This window comes from Haliotis rubra, unplaced genomic scaffold (genome assembly GCF_003918875.1).
Source record: "Haliotis rubra isolate DU_JTF1 unplaced genomic scaffold, ASM391887v1 Scf2516, whole genome shotgun sequence".
Taxonomy (NCBI): Eukaryota; Metazoa; Mollusca; class Gastropoda; order Lepetellida; family Haliotidae; genus Haliotis; species Haliotis rubra.
In genome coordinates, this window is record NW_025766577.1 from 597 (window position 1) to 12,612 (window position 12,016).

General features: G+C 37.7%; 1 protein-coding gene across 1 annotated transcript; it reads right to left on the bottom strand.

Moving 5' to 3' along the window:
• Window positions 1-980: 980 nt before the first annotated feature.
• Window positions 981-10,962, bottom strand: LOC124279532 (acid-sensing ion channel 4-B-like; the record flags this gene model as incomplete). The annotated part of the gene is made up of 7 exons (XM_046715354.1): window positions 10,453-10,962; window positions 10,151-10,214; window positions 7,161-7,220; window positions 6,785-6,947; window positions 6,165-6,256; window positions 5,541-5,607; window positions 981-1,044 (listed from the first exon to the last, which is right to left on the bottom strand). Coding segments are annotated over exons 1-7 (1,020 nt in total), but the record flags the coding sequence as incomplete, so codon positions are not given.
• Window positions 10,963-12,016: the final 1,054 nt, after the last annotated feature.

The following is a 12,016-nucleotide window of genomic DNA, read 5'->3' on the forward strand; positions in this document are numbered from 1 at the left end:
TGCAGCGACCGGACTACATACGTCTTCGACAAATGCGTATGCAACAACGTCAATATCGGAAACGATGGCAAGCCTCTCTAATGTCCCAAATCTCGCAGTTGTATCAACAAGTCTGATCCAACAAAGAATCGGCTCTGCATCATCGCATGGCAGCAAGTACAATGTCAGCTGACGTTGAACGTGGATTGGAGCATCAGAATCAACACTCCTGCAAGACTGAAATCTCAGACATGTAAATGCCACCGATCCCCTCGTCTGTATCAACAAAGTCCGATCCAAAGGATGTTTCGCCATGACTTACACCTTCAATAGTCACTACATTGGGCACTGAATTCACAGCTGCAGGGGGCAATTACGTCTAGTGTGTCCTTGAAGACTAACAATCTCAAGACTCTACTTCAAGTGTATGCGTTTTGTCTCTACTGCAAGGAGTGGTCGTCTCGAGGAGTGCTGGATGAAGAAGCAGTGAAAGAAATCACAGAAGAGATCAAGGGAAAAACTCATCTTGGACACCAAAACCTTGTCGAAAACTGTACGCCGATACACTAGTGTAAACTGACGAGAGAAAAAGGTGCCCAGAATGTTGGCACACTTGGAATAGATGTTACTGTCTTTTACACGTTTGGGCTGATGGTAATACCAGATGTTCTCAGCTGTTGCAAAGCCTTGCACCGAGCCTTCAAACGGGTAGAAACAACTTAGACACAGCATTGTTGTCCACTGTGATACATCCTGGTCATTGCAAAAATAACAATCTCGTGTGTCAGAACAAAATTAGAGGTGATGTTATTCCGTTGTTTCTCATTTGACACATTATTTCTTAGTGCAAATTTATGTTTCGAAGGCTCTAAATTCTATTTAAATAATCCTCTATTGTTTCTAACAGTTGAGGTGTATCTACATTTTAACCACGACCGACTTAAAATGAAACTCTTTCAAATTGTAGCTATCGTTGGGTATTCTGATGACGCTTAATGAACCCTGTGCAAAAGTGTTGATAAGTTCCTAAGGTCCCAAAACAGAGCCGTCAAGAGAAAAATTACTCTATTATTATTATTATACGATATTTATATGGCGCGCACATGTCCAGGCAACTAGTGCTTGGTACTCATTTAACACAGGATAATTTATGATATGTTGTAATATCAGCAGCAGTCCGCATACAACAGAAACTACAACTATACTATTACCATTGAAAACTGCGATATGGATCTGTTGAACTACTTGAAGTGACAATGAAGATGTTTGATTGACTCTGGAATATCCGACTCTCTTCATGACGAAGTCTCCTTCAACGGAGCCCGGACTTTGGTTGTGTGCTGTGATACACGCATATAATCATACACAACTGCCCAGATGGCAATAATTCACTAAGAGCACTGCAAGCATGTAGCTTCAAGTTCATCAATCAGAGACTTCAAATGTTATGTTTTTAAGGAGAATTTCCACTAGAAAGTATCCTAAAGATGAGGATGATTTTGTATTGGAATGATATTTTACTGAACTTCAAATTTTCATTGAATGTCGTGCATCAAATCATGTAATACGATGCAATCAATGTGGGGCGGTGGGGATAGCCTAGTGGTTAAAGCGTTGGCTCGTCACGCCGAAGACCAGGTTCGATTCCCCACATGGGCACAATGTGTTAAGCCCATTTCTGGTGTCCCCTGCCGTGGTATTGCTGGAATATTGCTAAGAAAACGACGTAAAACTAAACTCAGTCAGTCAGAAGTCAGTGCAATCAATGTACTTGTAAGTTATAATTGTTCACCCATCAATCCTGTTGAAGCTCAACTATAATGCATGCGGTTAAAGTATGTATGGCAATCACAATCGTTCACTAGCATCCATTGTCTGAAGCATAAAGTTCTGACGGAAACGCATTAGGTAATAGATGACCTCCTCTTCAAAACGTTTCTTTATGTTGGTTTTAAGCCTTCACGTCATTGAACCATACTTGCCGAAAACCTCAGTGTAAGCTGACCGTCGTCCCCTAAGGAAACTGGGCCCGTATTCTCGAAACGGTCGTATCCTAAAATTCTAAACCTTTGATCGTAGCCAATGTGTGTCAATAATGGACTTAAGAAGTTCGTAGGGCTACCGAACGTTTCGAAAAAGAGCCCAGTTCAACGTCTATGCCGACAATTATTCAAATTGGAGTGTAATGAGTCATAAGAGCAACCACAGTTTGTTTGTGTGTGTGTTTGTGAGGTAATTGAATTTTATGGAGAAGCATGTTAAATGTGTATAACGCCCACTAAAATTTATGTATGAGTGCCCCAGCCCCTCTCCGCATATCATGTACAAATTTAATGACCCCACAAGTATAATGATTAGATATTTTTATGTACAATGTTGCTGATCCCCTACCTCCCCAGACCAAAATAGGTGACCCTTTAACACCCCCTCCCCCCAGTTCCGCCATAGATTACGAACAATCCTCAACTACTGTAAGAAATTACACACACAAAAACGGAGAGTCTGAAATAAAACATATCTGATTTAATTATATAATATTAAAAATAAACAATATCATAACTCAGTACAATGTAATTTTGTTTGTTTTCCGAACCTCAGTGACACGTTATAAAGTGACAAATGGCTTGCCAAGTAGGCAGTGTGCCTTTTCTCGAAAGGCGACCAGAAATATATATATATCAAATACACACATCAATATCGATTTAACACACTTAATTGGGTGGTTTTATTCAAAGTTGAATCAACAAATTCAGTTTATCACGTGTAACCATGACGTCATTGAAAACGGTGAAAGAACACCAGCTTTTCATTTCATAGCCTTAGGTTAAGTTTTATTCACCTTGGTTATGGGAGGTTCGCTTGAGTGTCGTGAGGACTTACAATGATGATGCGAGCACTGTTGTTGACAAGTCAGAGCACAAGTCTAATGATTTCTGAGACGCTTCAATCACTTATGAAAGGTATGAAACACTGCACTTGCCCTTTCTCTTGTAATTTGGCTGAATAGCAATCCCGTTTGCCACACATCTGGTAAAATAGTGTTTTAATAAGTATGTACAGCCTGTTCAGCTTGACCTATAGCTACTCTACATACATGCATTACCCGGGAGGGTCATATGGCACAAACGGCAGATCGGGTTACCTTAATAAAATAGGGGTGCAGAGAATGTTATATTACTGTCTTGTGTCCTTGAAAGCATACATACATGAATTCGTTACAGAACCTGTCGGAAAAACAACACTTCAGTTATCACTTTTTCTATTTCATGTTCAAGTGCAATATTTCTGTCCCAATAGTCGCTTTGCAATTTTTCAACAATAGGTACAACAATCACTCCACTCGTTTACGCCAATCATCTGACAAAGGAGCACCCCTTCACAATAATATACCCAACCAGTTGTGACACGGTCACACAAATCATTAGTATTCACTTGATCAGGTCAAGTTGAACAAGCTGTAGTTAAGAATTTAGGCAAATATGCAATCAGATATTTATTTCTTATCATGATTGAACCAGGTATTTTGTGGATTGTATATATAAGTTTGTTTAAACCAAAGTATTTTACTCTCTAATATCTCCATTAGCCTTTTATCATCATAGCCTGGAATAACATCAAGGCTTAATTCGTCATCACCATTTCCACTTATTTTTCAGTTTCAGTTTTGTTCTGAAACCACCCATGAAACATTTCAAGTTTGATCAGTGTTTGTACATTGTCTGGGGATTTTAGGACTTGCCAATATCTCTAGGTGCAGTATATACATCTTTGCTCAGAAAATTCAGGCACAGGGAGTTGATAGAGGAAGACATTTTACTATAATCGTCCCAATTGTCTTACATATATGTAATAATTTTATAGGGATTAATTTAACATGTGACATAATTCCAGGAGCTACTGCAACAATATGAATGCCTGTGATGTCAAAAATGGATTCACGGGATTTAGGAGAGATTACCAGTTACTGGTTGTGAGTAGAAAAACCAAGAAGCCACCAGGAGACACTAAAACCACCCACGAAGCGTCACATGGAAACATATTCTTCTTATGCTCACGGTTTATTGATTAGTTTTCCTGTCTATGTTATTCATCAATCTGGCTTCATGTTTGTCGGTTAATATCACCAATAAGTGCAGATTAAACCTTGCAGTGGAAGGTAAACGTACTTAGTCCTAATTTACGAACTGTTTGCTTGTAAACATTGACATTATATCTTTGTATATGTAGATAATCACATCCGTAGATTGAACAAGGACTCTTTCATACCCTTTACGTTTCATAGGTACTGGTGAGTGAGCTGGGTGTAACATCACTTTGAATAGTCTGTCAGTAATATGAATTGAGGCGAATGTCAAAGCTTTGATTTGTTTTAGACTTTTCCATTCTCCCATCACAACGGGTATCGTACTGACAAATATGAAACCATATTAAGTTGGGAATATAACCTATTGCGAGCAATTGACGATCAATTCATATAGGATTTGCTATTTCATCACAAAGAGTGGTATGAATTAGCTAGCATTGTAACACACACACTAATTCGTGCAGAATGAATTGTACTTGGGTTTAGTCAACGAACTGAGCTGACAGTCGGATGGTGGCATAAAACTGTTAACGATATTATTGATTTATAAGCAAAATTGATTTGAGAGTAAACAAGACGAAAATGACATGTTCACTATGAAATAAGTAAACCATAAAGGTTTGCAAACACATCAAGGCGGTTTTTTGTCATCCCTTTATGGATTTATGTTTTGTTGACTAACGCCGCACACAGCCATAATATGGTTCCACGGTGTCGACATACATACAATCGAGTTTAAACCATGGATTTGCTGCGTGCATCATTAGCGCTCAATTAAAATACAATAACATTAATGACGTGCAATCAATAAAGCCTCAGTATTTTACCACCCTATCCATTTAGGATTATCCAAATGCATTTGACATGTCATCTATGTTCATTGCAAGTGTCATGCATGACAAATATAGAAAAGGCTTATCCATCTGTACAAATGTTTTAAACACGGTAGATCATATGAGTGAAATATAAGCATAAAGTGCGGTACATACATTGAATGTAATTGAAGAAACATTTGAGACAAATTATCTGAGAGAAAATGGAATAATCTTAATCATTAAGCTTATCTGCATTGTGCCTCTTTTATATACCATTATTCTCACTGCAAATTGTAACAAAGAGATAAGCCATTTCTTATATTGTATCATTATATAACTATGTCTACAGAATGTATCAAACAAAGATGATTGTATCCAAGTGAAGTGAATAAAAATAAATTGACAAACCCCAAAATCATTTGAGACATATGTCCGTTCGCCTTTCCACTATATAATAAGCATATGATGTCACTCAAACACATACACAAATGAAAATGAAACAGAAAGAAATTAAAAAGAACTAAAGACTTAAATTCAAATTGTTAGTTTGAATCATGGTTTTGGTGATCGGTCTGTTTCATTTGGTGATGGGCTTAATACGCGTTATCTCTCCACCTCTCTGCATTCGTTTGAATATGGACAGGCAGAGTATGAGAAAGAACTCTCCGAGTTCTGTGAGAGTCAGGATACTGGCTCCCAGACAGATGCCCATCTGACCTCCCAGGTTACCTAGAAAGAAATGCAATTCCTCCTTTTCACACGAGTAAAGATCGAAATTGATGGAATTAAATGTTTGATGTAAAATAACTTGAAAATCAGCAAGTCAGTATCGAAATCACCATCAGGCTCAATACACATTACACTGACTGTACATGTGGTATTTCAGTAGTCCAGTGCTCGTAATGCAACTGAGGAAATGTCCACACCATGGCCGTCCACCCACTGTGAGTTAAAGCAGTTAACAAGCCTTGTCAGTATATCTATGATCAATCGTTAAAACCTTTCCTTTCATGCTTTGGTTTCTCTTAAAACTTTCGGGCCCAACATGTGCTTAAACATACAATGTAAGTACGTTAACGATGTACAAGTACTGAATGGTTTCAAAATAGGATGAGTTTAACATGATTTTACAACATTGTATCTATGTCACAAATTGTCAAAAGGAACATTGAACAATTTTAAACAAGTGCATAAACGAGAAGCTGATATTACAACATTTATAGTTTTTACTGTTCAAATATCAACAACTTTCAGTTACAACATGTTAAGATTTGGAGTTCACATACCTATGACGGTCTCGGTGGTATACTTTGGGATTTGTTCAGTTACCTGGAGCATGAGGTTTTCAAAGTAAACTCTTATTTCCAAATAGTTGTCTCTGAAAATGTACACGAGGGACAATGATTCAATGAACATAATGTATGTAGAAATGAACATCGTCTAAGCGTCTGTTGTAGTAGTGGACCCTTGGATGTCCGGGTTAGAATATTGATCTTCAGTAACCAATGCTTGTCGCAAGAGGCGACTAACGGGATAGGGTGGTCAAGCTCGCTGACTTGGCTGACACATGTCATCGGTTCCCAATTGCGCAGATGGATACTCATGTTGTTGATCACTGGATTGTCTGGTCCAGTCTAGATTATTTACTGGAATATTGTTGAGTGCGGCCTAAAACTAAACTCACACACTCACTGTTGTAGTAGTGCAATGCATTTATTAATATGACATTTGAAATGCATGGATCGTTCAATACTTGCTAATTATTTGGTCGATATAAAATATATGATTAATATTCCGCCGTTTACAATGTTAAAATCCATCCATGAATTCAATTTATTTCTGGAGATCTTTATGAAAACCTGTTAAAGTCTGAAACACGTACTTGGTGACAAATGATTATACAAACCTTAGGATTTCTTCGTTGCCACTGTAACCGAGGTCAATTATGTACTGTATAGAGACGTTGGATGGGAATTTTGAAGACGACACCTTTGTCTCGTATGTATCAAAATTACATGGGATTTCACAGCCACATTCTGAATGTACATCTGGGTTTTGCGAGACGTTACCTGTAAAGTAAAGGATAGGAACCATACCTTTACAATTCAAACTGGACCATTATTACATTAGCCAAAACATAAAAACCGTAAATGTTAAATAATATATTAAAGAGAAAGCTTTAGGGAAAATGTCATGGTAGTGTAGAACTTTAAGCAGACAAAGAGAGCCAGCCAAATGATGCAATTGATGTTGTGGTGAGATTACGTGGAAAGTGTACTAACTATATGTTGGCCAATAGCAGGTGTAAGCTTCAATGATGGAACATATCTCCCCCATGGTTCCTGGAAACAACAGGATTGAGTATGAATACTAAATCCTTTTCAAGATATTCCATTTAATGCCATTTAGTAATCAGTCGAGCTTTTGCCGATACACAATCCTTTAAAGTGATTGTTTCACTGGTGTCACCATTGTATTGCCTGTTGTCGTCACTATCACTATGAATTTTGAACAGGTTATATCCCTAAACTTCCACATCCCAATACTACAACACATTGTTAAAACAACAACTGCTCACCACCCCTTTGTAAGTAATAGGATAACCCAAGCAGTGCACTGAACTGAAACAACAGATAATGATACATCACCCGACTTAGCAGAGTAAAGTTTCAAATAGAGAAGAGAGCAGTTAGTTAATAAATCTGCAATATATATAATATTTCATGTAGGCAAAAATTGTAAATTTTGTTTTCTTGTTTTAACTTGAAATGTTGTTGATTACGTTAATAGTATTCTGAATATACAAAACATAAATTTTCAAGCTTAAAGTACACTTAATGTACATGTATATTAAAATATGTAGGTTTACAATTTAACATGGCTAATGAGTTTTGTAATTTTATATTTATTGCTTAAAAGGAGCCAACAAGCCAAACAATTCCTTTAAAATCTGACTGGCAAATATAAAGTTATATGTAGCAAACAAAAATCAAAATGAGAATATGACTTGCATTATGTTTACTTGAAGCTCTATTATCAAACATAATTGCACTACCAAATCCAGGCACAAACACATAAATCAGTTTTAATTAAATATGGAAAATTGTATCGTTATGGTATGGACATTGGCATTAATTATTATGGTAGTGACATAATAACGGTAGTGACATTTTAATAATAGCCAGTTTTACATGTTTACGTTAAAAGATATTTCAGAATGTTTAAAGAATATGTAATAGGCAAAAGATTTACTTATGGATGTCCCTGTCATTTAATAAAAAAACAGGTAAAGACTGCATGTTACGGCAGTGACACTGTGACGGTATGTTACCACCGTAACGGCCCTATCACAGCCTGTTCTTCTACTCTTCTCTGTATTCATTACTGATTAATGGATTAAACCATTACAGACTGGGTAATCAGTATGCTAAAGTGTGTGCAGTCAACCAGAAATGTTGTTGTTATAAGGTGTGGAAGTTTTGGGAGGATACCATTATTATGTATATAATACAATCTGAGAGAAAATTACTAAAATTTTCTCTGGGGCACCACATGCGAATTTGAGACACCATTGTAACCAATCAAAATAAAGCTTTTCCCGAGTTAACTATTACTAAACAACCTATATCGAAGCTAAATACAATGTGCGATTGCGTAAACAGGAATGCCATTTCTCTATAACGCCATCTGTATTTTCCATTCATCATTCATCAAATACACGTTCAATGGTTGGATAAAAGCCTGAATAATGTTTGAAACGTTTATTCATTTATATTTCGAATGATGTAATTCTAATTTATCACGAACATTAATAAAACCACCCTTGCCAACATTTTATATAATTTAACCGCAAAAGAATGTTGTAGGACGATGTTATTGATGGTCGAAAATTGACCAGTGTCCTTAGTGCTCACCGTGGTCCGAAGGCCTGACACACCCGCACTTGTTGAAGATAATCCTTGTGAAGCATTCATCGAGACAGGTTTCATACGTATACAAGTCGTGATATTCTAGTGTGTTATTGAACGTAGGAGATGACGTGTCTACACATGTTCTATTCCCAAAGGAAAGGTAGGGTGCAGGTAGGTATTGGAACTGCATCAAACAAAATAAATAAATAACATTATGAATTAAAATATAATCCAAATAGATTATAATTCACATTATATATCCATGGTTAGTTTGGTGTTAAGTGTGTTATCCGTGTTCTTTGACCATTTGAGTGAAAGTGAACCACTTGGTTATTTCCTGTAGTAATCAGCGGTATTATAGTCAGTTTGGCTCAAAAGCGGACCGATGAATTGCAATCTAACTCGAAAACTAATAAACATAAAATACTCAATGAAACTCTGATCATAATCAAAACCTCAGACCAACTCTGTTAGGTTTTTGCAGAATTTATGTCCTAAAAACAAAAAAGTTGTTTCACAAACTATCATTAAATTATTGACACATTTCACTTTTGGTTACGATGGTGGAGTGCAGAGAAAGGGACAGCCAGGTGTGCGAGAAAGGATGGAGACGGCACATCACAGGTTAATGAATCAATAACGTTGTCGGCACTTGCTTCTCTAACACCTGGCTGTCCCTTTCTCTGCACTCCTCCCCCGTAACAAATAGTGAACTGTGTCAAATTTTTAATGATAGTTTGTTAAACAACATTTTAAACTTTAGAACATAAATTCTGCAAACAAATCACAGAGTTGGTCTGATGTTTTGATTATGATCAGCGATTCATTGAGTATTTTATGTTTATTAGTTTTCGAGTTAGACTGCAATTCATCGGTCCGCTTTTGAGCCAAACGGACTATAACAAAGTATATTAAGGCCCAATGCCTCAGAGTTCGGACAGATTTTTTACGTCGTAATGCCAAGTATTTTAATATTGTGAAACAATTCATCTGGTTAATATTGTAACAGAGAGATATTCAGGTTTCAAGGTCGGAAATGTCATTTGAAGCTACAGGAAACGGACGAACTAAATGGTTAATTCACGAAAGGTATTTGCATTAACAAAGGTGCCTGGCACAAACAGCCATACCGAAACACATTTACTGAATTCCAGGTGTCCAAAAAGTAAATGTGGTCACTTTTGTGTCGTTGAACAGTGTGCACAAAATGCCCTTACATGTTATTTCAACAGTAGTAAATTCGAAATAAACGTACATTCATAGTACACTTAACGCATATGGGTGGTACCACAGTTTGGGGAATATTAACAACAGTGCATTACAAACCGTAGATCTTTTCACGACTGCATACGTTGACGTACCCGGAGCTGCCAAGAACGACGATGTCGCAACGTCAGGGTGAATACGGGGATCGTGCAGAATCACCTAGACATACATGACGTCATCTTTGTCAAATCTTTGACAAAAGAGCAGAAAAAAATGCATGCGAGTATTATTGGTGGACGGTTATCTCCAACATGCATTTCACATTTGATATACATTTCCGTATCTTCTGTTATAAAACCCCCCAAACAACAACACAACAACAACAAACAAACAAAACAAACAAACGCAAAAAAACAAAAAATACAAACCCCAAAAACAAAAATCAAAGTGTACCTACCCTCAAACCAGCCGCCATCTGTGAACCAAGCACATACTTATCATGATGGATATTGGCAAATATGATGAGGTTACTATCGTAGCCCGTGACTCTCACTTTAGCAATATCAGAAGCATTCCAGTTGAATGTTGCACAGTTCCCCATGTTGGTCACCACTGGCTTCAAAGCTTCCATACACCAACCATTTTTCATGATGCAAAATTCGAGTGATTTGCTTAGATTCATGAATATCTTCTTCCACCAATCCAGACTGTGCCGTTTTGAGAAAGTGGAACCGTATCCCGGGTCACTCCAGTTGACTGGACCATTAAAACTCCCAAGCAGGCTGGCGCTATTGAAATAATTTTCCAAATATGGATCAGCTTCTTTGACAGCAGTCAGGTTGAAAGGACTTTGGTTGCAGAAGGTAACAGCTGGAAAGGGGAGCTCTTCTCGGAGTTCCACCTTCGTGCTGGTGATGACTGGGTAACTGTAGTAGTTTATCAGCTCTTGCGATATATTATACGACATGTAGGCAGACATCAGCAACACTGCGAAGGTCCACCAGATACTGTCAAGGAAATTTTTGGGATGATTTCGGAGTGACTTGAATTTGGGCCAAGTTCAATTCAAGCAATGTGTGTACGGAGGGAATGCCAGAATTGTTTGTATACATATTTCGTACGTAAAGGAGTGAGTTTAGTTTTACGCCGCACTCGGCAATATTCCAGCTATATGGCGACGGCCTGTAAATAATTGAGTTAAGACCAGACAATCCAGTGATCAACAGCATGATCATCGATCTGCGCAACTGGGAACCGATGACATGTGTCAACCAAGCCAGCGAACCCGACCACCCGATCCCGTTAGTCACCTCTTACGACAAGCATGGGTTGCTGAAGGCCAATTCTAACCCGGACTTTCACGGTTTTTTTCGTACGTGAACAATCGACCATGGTGATGATCTGGTTAGAAAATTCAAGCTCTTAGTAACTGTTTCAAAGTCTTCTAAAGAATGGCGGATATTTCCAAAAGTTCCCTTGTTGTTGTCAAAAAAAAAAGAGTGAAGCCCATTTCTGGTGTCCCCCGCCGTGATATTGCTGGATTATTGCTTAAAGCGGCGTAAAACCAAACTCAGTCAGTCAGCCAGTCGAAAAAATATATACCAGTGCTTTGTATAGATGCCAACGTGGGGGCATGATGTGCAAAAAACGAACTTTTTTATCTATCAATACGTTTATGTCCCATCAGCAATTGCGTCTGATTGTGGCAAATATATTTATCCCCGTGGGTAGTGTTAGTGTTAGTATGTCAGCCTGCGGCCGTAAATTTCGTATACCTGATATTCGTAACGTGGCAGCAAACTGAATTTGCGGAAAAACGTGAGTAACATTAGAACCTGTTTGATAATGAATATAGAAACATAACATGTAACGTCACAAATGCTGACTATCCAGAATTCATTCTGCAATATCGAAAACCAGAAACAAACACAAACTGAATTTAAAGTCATATTCAAGTTATTATGATTAACTAAATGGCCGGAGCCGGGCAGATCAGTGACACAACAGTATCATCAGTATTT